General features: G+C 48.2%; 1 protein-coding gene across 1 annotated transcript in view; it reads right to left on the minus strand.

Moving 5' to 3' along the window:
* CUNH1orf94 (chromosome unknown C1orf94 homolog) overlaps nt 1–6,864 on the minus strand; it is a 36,777-nt gene extending 29,913 nt beyond the window's left edge. Inside the window, exon 1 of the mRNA XM_007453853.1 lies at nt 6,536–6,864. Coding sequence (XP_007453915.1) covers nt 6,536–6,864 — 329 coding nt within the window. The remainder of the gene's footprint in view (nt 1–6,535) is intronic.
* Nucleotides 6,865–7,511: the final 647 nt, after the last annotated feature.

Raw genomic sequence — 7,511 nt, forward strand, 5'->3', positions numbered from 1 at the left:
GCATTCCTGGTAGTGAAATAACCTGAGCAAAGGTAAGGGAATGTGCACCTGCTTGTGGCGCATCTTGGTTTACAGAGAGTCTGGAGAAAAGCAGCCAGGTGTACACCTAGAGATGTAGGTAGGGCCAACCGCAGAGACTCTTTCAAGACCAGGTCAGGGGGTTCAGAAGACAATGAGGAAGCCATGGAGGATGCCTGAGCAGTGCTGTTGATGTGTTTCAGGGAGATGAAGCTGGTAAAGGGCGAAGGACATCCAAGAGGGAAAGGAACCAGGCACAGTAAGATGAGACGATCTGAAAATGGCAGAAGAGAGACCTGCAGGGAAGCGAGGAATCAAAAACCATCATGAAGGCAACTGACAGACGTGTAAGGAGACTGGAGGAGAGAAGGGTCAAGGGCCTTGAACCTCTATCTGCAGCACTATTTGTGCACTAATTCACTTGACAACCGGGATGGAGGATGCATTGATGTCAATGTGATTGGGGTCATAGTAGTTGCTGAGACCCAGCCCTGGGAAGCTTAAGGGAAGGGGACACTTAAGTGTCCATGAGAAAAGGATTCCAACCCGGGGCCTGGGGTTTTCTGACATTCTAAAATGTCAAGGGATGTGAGGATGTGTTTCAGGCAAAAGGGTGTATGGCAGCTTCCCTCAGATTCTCAAAGAGGGGTTTGACCCCTCCAAGGGGAGCAAATGCTAGCCTGCAGTGAGCATTAGACTCCAAGGGTCTCCAGAACTGGCTTCTGCTCTAGGGCATCAGTCCGAGTTTCCACGTGTGAGTCTTGTCTTCATCACTCCCATCACTAGGTTTCAAGTTTTTAAAAAAATAAATTTTTTAATAAATAAAAGTGGGGATGTAGTCCAAGCAACTTTTCCAGAAAAGCAGGATTCGTCCCATTTTTCCTGAGCTGGGTCTTGAGAAGAAAGCCTCCAGAAAGAGTCCTGTAAGCGCAGGGAAGGACGGGAAGCTCCCTGGGATGATGGGAAACCGCGTGGGGGTGGATGAGAGCGGAAAGGTGGCTCTCTTACTGTTTTAATAACTGTAGCAACAAAGGACTGGTTTGTTCGGAGAACAGTTCAAACAAGGCAACACGTTGGGTTCCAAGTCCCAGTGGCTCTCCTGCCTGGAGGACTGGCCGCTGGGTGCAAACAGTGAAAATTTACTGGAGCAAGTGCAAAACAGCCCTCTTGCTTCATGAGACAGATAATACCTCAGAAGGCTGCCAGTCGGGAAATCATTTCTGTTTTTTAAATGCTTAAATAGATTTCCTTTCTTTCTGTAGACTTATCCTCCTACTTGGGTCTGGCTCAGGATGACCTTCCAGCTCGCCTCCCCCAGCCTCCTCCAGAAAGCCTTCCCTGAGCTCCAAGCCCAGGTCACGTGTCCCCTCGGTGTGTTCCCACAGCACTGGCACTTTCATCCGGACTTTTATCCTAATATGTGTGATCTGCCCTCCTCAAGCCACTGAAGGTCCAGGTAGGAGCTCAGAGATTGTCCCCATCTTTTTCACCACTGTATTGCTTTCACACTTTGTCAGGCATGCACAATAAATATTTGTTGAACATCATTGCTGTCACATGGACCTGTGTCTGTCCCACCCACTAGACTGGTAGCTCCCAGAGAGATGCGCTTCTGTCCTACTTATCTCTGTATCCCTGGGACCCAGCACAGGGCCTGCCACCCAGAAGGCAACTGTGAATGCTTGTTGAATGAATCCATAAATGAGGGAATGAACAAATGCCATTTCACAGTCAGGGCAATGGAGTCAACAGCAAATCCAAAACCCCCATTCTAAGGCTGTGAAGTTTTAGCAACAGGGGTCTTGAATGAATAGGTAATCCTAGAATATGAGTCAGTAAGTGGCTTTCCACAATTCTCTCAGCCCAAATTTAAGACTAATTAAAAGATAACTGAACAAGAGTCTGGAGTTTAATTGACACTAGACAGAACTACTGATTTCTCTCCCATAGCCCATTTCTCCCCATTTCTTCCCCACCTCAACAAATGCACCACCATCCAACCAGTGCTCAAGCCAAAAACCTCAATTCAGCTGTGATGTCACTATCTGTGTGCCCCAAACCATCTGCAGGCTCTTTTGACTCCCCTTAAAATACACACTGAGGAACTTCCCTGGTGGTCCAGTGGTAAAGAATCTGCCTTCCAATGCAGGGGACGTGGGTTCGATCCCTGGTGAGGGAACTAGGATTCCATATGCTGCAGGGCAACTAAGCCCACGCACCACAGCTACTGAGCTCGTGCGCCTCAACTACAGAGTCCGCGTGCTGCAACTAAGACCTGACGCAACCAAAAATAAATTAAATAATAAATTTTACAAAAAGGAGACTTTAATGTGACATCTCCTGACTTAAAAAAAAAAAAAATACACGCCGAATCCCCCACTTTTTCCATTTTCACTGCAATCACTCTGGTCTAGCCACCATCACCATCGTGCTCATCTGGACTATTGTAGCATCTTCCCAGAGGTCTCCCAACTTGCTCTCTCACCTGTCTAACAAACCTTCTCCACACAGCAGCTGGAGACATCTTTAAAAACTAGTGAATGTGATCGTGTTATGCCCCCTTCCTAAAAACCTCCAAAGGTCTCCCATAGCATGGAGAATCAAATGTGGATCCTCCAGGCCTTCTGAGACCTTGCCTGACTGTCTCTGGTATCACCCTGTGCCACATCGCATCACTCACCACACCCCAGCCGCGTTGCCCCTCTCCAAGCCCACTCACATCTCAGAGTCTCTGTGGTTTCTCTCCTTTCTGCCTGGACATCCTTCCCTAGATCTTCACCTGACTGGCTCTTTCTTGGCGTCCAGGTCTCAGCTCAAATGACTGCCTCTACTCAGAGAGTTCTTCCCTGACCACCCCGTCTAAAGGAGGTCCCCCTAGTACTTTAGTCAGTTTTATTTCCATCAGAGCATTCTCTGCTAGCTGAAATTATTTGGTTTATTTTTATGTGTTTATTATTGGTTTCTTCCAGTTCTTTTCCCATTCTAAAGTGATCATACTCTTTTGTTTACTTATATTCTGTTTCTCTCCCCTACTTGAATGTAAGCTCTAGGAAGGCAGGATCTCATCTGGTTTACAGCTCTATTCCACTAGCTCTTAGCACAGAGCCAGGCACATAGTAGATGCTTAATAAATACTTGTTGAATGAATAACTGAAGGAATGAATGAATGAATGAACTCAAAATGTGTCCATAGGCTGAAGTTGGCTTGTGGAGAAAAGTGAATGTGGTGTTAACTGCCATTAACAGGAACACAGAATATAGATGGGGAGTATCCAGTCTGCTTGGATTGGATCTTACCTGGATTACTGTACTTGGTTCTGGTTGCTGCACTGCCCCAGGGACCAGCAGTGGGGGCAAGAAACTGACCAAGTTGGTACATGAAGGGAAACTTAGAAAAACAGAGATACTCAGCTTGTGAAAATGAGAAAGCCTAGGAAGAGTGTTGTTGCCATCTTTTACTATCTAACGGGTTATTGAGAGGAAGGCGGGGATAGATTTGGTTTGGAGCCCTAAGGGCAGAATCCAGATCAATGGGTCTTAGTTTGATAGAGACAGACTTCAGCACAGGAAGAAAATGGTTTTTTGACAGTCAGTGTTCATAGCAAAGGAAGGAGCTACCTTAGGAAGTGGTGAGCTCTGCATCTAAGAAGGTGTACAAGTGGATAACCACTCGGCAAAGATGTCGAGGAAGGGATTCAAGCAGCATAAGATAGCCTTCAAGATCCCTTTCAAACTTGAAATGTCTGGGTTTCTATGATATGTGGGGACAAAGTAAAAAAAAAAAAAAAAAATCTGGCTAACAAGAGTTCTAGAGCTTACTTATCTACCTGCCCTGATAGCAGTTAGCATCTCCAAAACCCAAACTGGGTTTACAAAATTAAACAGTAGGCAGATTAGCTGAGAGGTTATCTTGTGGGCCTGAAGCCATCCACAAATATGCTGGACAGCTCCCTGGATTTGAAATCTGTTATCTATGTGTGATCACTCAGAACATGGGACTGCCGAATATTTTGACTTTCCAAAAAGATGCCTTAGTTTCTAGGAGAAGGCAGCTAACTCTATCACGTAGTGGCTAAGATGGTCCTGGGTTTGTTTCCTGAAACTCCACCACTTCCTAACTGTAGGACCTCGGACAAAGAAATGAACCCCACCAAACCTGTTACCTCATCTGTAAAAAGGATCTGATTGAAAAATTGGGGAGGGAGGAATTAAAACAAGAATGGCCCAAAATTAATAATTAATGAAGCTGATTGACAGACATTCATTATACTATTTTATGTGTTTGAACACTTGCATAACAAACAGTAAAAAGAGGGGGAGTTTAAAATAGTACCCACTTCATGTAATAATTGTAGGGCTTAAGGAAATCATCATCATCATTATTACAAGGAATTTTTACAAATCCTAGTTATTACCAGGAATGTTTAAATATCCCATTTAATCGTCCCAACAACCCGATGAAATGCATAGTAATCATCTCCACTTGGCAGATGAGGAAACTGAAGCTCACATAAATTAAACAAATCCCACAGCTGGCACAGGGCTGAAATGCGATCTGCAACCAGAGTTATCTGATTCCACCATTGCAGCTGCCTTTATTTCAAGAACAGCTCACTGTGCTCTACTTGGTTGATATCTGCACGATTATGATATCGTTTATTCATTTAAGGCAATGGTTTCCTAGTTCTTTTCTCATAGCAGAACCCTTTTTTCAAATGCAGCCTTTACTCAGAACTTCAGTAAGTAAAAACCCATAAAAGCCGAACAGCTCTGGCTGATGTGGGGATCAGGACCCAGCAACCAGGACACTTGACTCCAGGTTGCCCCTGAAGTACCCTAAGGTCTACGAGCATCATGTGAAAACCCCAGATTGAAGGCAACAAAAACAGCAACCAAAACCCCTGAACCCTGAGAATTGCATTTAGGGACAGCCTCACTGGAATAATGTAGCTTTCAGTTTCCTGTCCCCATTATATTTGATCCTCATTATCAACTCTGAGATGGACAAGGCAGGGCATATCATCCTCCATTTGCAGATGAGAAAATTAAGGCCAAATGGAGTTAAGCGACTGGCCAAAGGTGTGCCAGTTCAGTTTTCGGCCAAGTGCAGACTGGAAGTAGATTCTGTTTCCATTAACTCCATGTGACCTGGCAGAGAGGGTGCAATCTACTGGAAATTGCCACTGACCCTTGGTCCACAAAGTGGCCAATCAGCTCCTTGGCCACTGAGAGCTGAGCAGAGCCCCACAGGCCCCCTCCAAGGCCCTGTTCCAGAGCAGATGGCAGTGGGCAGGGGAGAGGGTCTCAGTGCCACCGGAGGGCAGGACAGCAGGATTTTGGCTGTAGACAGGCCATTCCCATCCCAGCCGTGCACTGCTGAGCAGGGGGCAGGGGAGGCAATAACAGCCAAAGTGCCTTTTGGCTTCATGTGTAGCAAGTAAATAAGCCCAAAAAGGGTCAGCATGGAGTGCAGAACTGGGGAGCAGTTACGCTTTGCCTTTCTTAGCTTTTGCGTAGAAATCCCTGAAACCAGACTCAGCTCATAATTGCCTGCAGGGTTCCCCCACTCCAGAGCATCTCTGAGCTGAGCTGGAGCATGTGTTGGAAGAGGCAACACTTAATTATCACTTAGTCTTTAATTATCACTTAATTATTAACACTTAATCCATCTGTAAAATGGGGACGTGAATACCTGCCTTACAGGGACTCTGGGAGGATTAATGTCTGCAGCCCACTTTGAAGATGCAAAGCAGTAAACAAGTGCTCAAGGGTGGCATTACTAACTCGCCGGATTTACTCGCTTTTCCCAACGAGGTCCTTTCTTCTTCTCTGTTCCTCCATCTCCTTTCTAATATCCGTCCCCAACAACATCTACCCAACTTTGCCCTGGTGGAGAAACTTTTAGCTCTGTGTTTCCCAGACACAGGATTTCCCATCCAGGAAATGGGCTATTTACAGCCATCTTCCTGCACTTTAATTTTCTGTTATGTCCTCTGAATATGTCAGTGCCTTCCCAGTAAATATTTTGATGTGCGCTCTCGCAGCAGCTTCTATGGAGGCTGAATGGGACAGCTGCTCCGGGTATTAGGGAATCCCAGATGTGGTTTAAAACCATCAGACTCATCTGTGCCAATGCCTAGCCTTTGAGGGCGGCAGGGGACAAGGATCTTCTAGTCGCCTCTGGGGAAAGCCACGGACTTCTAGCCTTCAGCCCTGGCTAGGGTGGTTTTTCAAGGTCCTCAGATCTACCTTGGAGTTGCCAATGCCTTTAGACAAGAACTGTCCCCTGAGTGGGCTGGTACAGAGGCAGCAGAAATACAGCCCTGGTCTGGCCCTTCACTCAGGTAACTTCAGCATCCCAATCAACGCTCCTATCGGACAGAGTACCATGGTGGGTGGGGGAAAAGTACACAGCCTTTAGGGTTTAACCAGACTGAACAACAGGTCAAAACACTCCCCCAGAGGGTTAGACCTCATCTCCTCCCCCCTCCCTTGGGTCACGTAAGGGGACACTCACTCTTCTTGGAAGCTGAGGCCATTGTCTCTTGGGGTGCCAGCCATGGGGGCAGAGAGCTGCTCCTTGGAGGTTCTGGGCTGCAAGGCCTCGGGCAGGCCCTGAACTCTCTTCCAGATTTCATGGCAAGTCTTGTCTAAGCTGTCTTGGGGTGTGTCCTGGTGGATCCAGATGTACCTGGGGAACGGGCCCAGGGCGGAGGGGCGCTTGGCCACCAGGGCTGAGGACGAAGCCAGACCATTCCCACTGGCCATCCTCTTCCTCTCTTTTCGGAAGCCCCTTTGTCCACCCAGGGCTCGAAGACAGGGGGACCGTCCACCACCACCCCTCATTCACCAGAAAGGGAGATGAGGATGGGGCAGCAGGAGGTCAGTTCTGTGTAGCTGCTGGTCCAGCAAGGTGACTATGTTCAGAGGCCTTCGATTTGTGCGTAAGTGACGGAGGACAGCTTTCTTTTGGGGAGGGGGTACTTATTTTGGTTTGTTTTTATTTGCTCTTTCTTGATATTTGCCCCCCATCCCCTTCTCCCTTAGAAGAAAATATTTAAAAGTCAATAAAATACAGTAGCTTAGTAACCGTGGAATCCCCCTGAGCTCAGGAGCCAGGTCCCTGGGCGGGTAGAATGACATCTGGGAACAGCTGGAAGGGGAGGGCTGGCTCTCCCCACAGTCCCTGGCACTCTCCCGTTGCCACCGGCCCCTGACTCCTGGCAGCGCCCGGGGCTCAGCTCATCATCGCTGGCTAAGCCTGGGGGATGACCTGGTGAGGGCCTGGCACACTGCTAGGCACCGGGATCCGGGATCCCGCCATCGGTTTCTCACTGGGCCTTCCCAGGGACCCTGCGCCCACCGAGGACCAACGGCCCTCGCCCGGCCGAGCCCCGCCTTGCTCGCCCCAACGCTCCGTCCAGTCCCCCTCTCCTGGCCGCTCCACCGCCCACAGGAACAGTCCCGAGTGCCCAGCGCCCGTCCCGGCGCCC

Source organism: Lipotes vexillifer, unplaced genomic scaffold (assembly GCF_000442215.2).
Source record: "Lipotes vexillifer unplaced genomic scaffold, Lipotes_vexillifer_v1.1 scaffold213, whole genome shotgun sequence".
NCBI classification, from domain to species: Eukaryota; Metazoa; Chordata; class Mammalia; order Artiodactyla; family Lipotidae; genus Lipotes; species Lipotes vexillifer.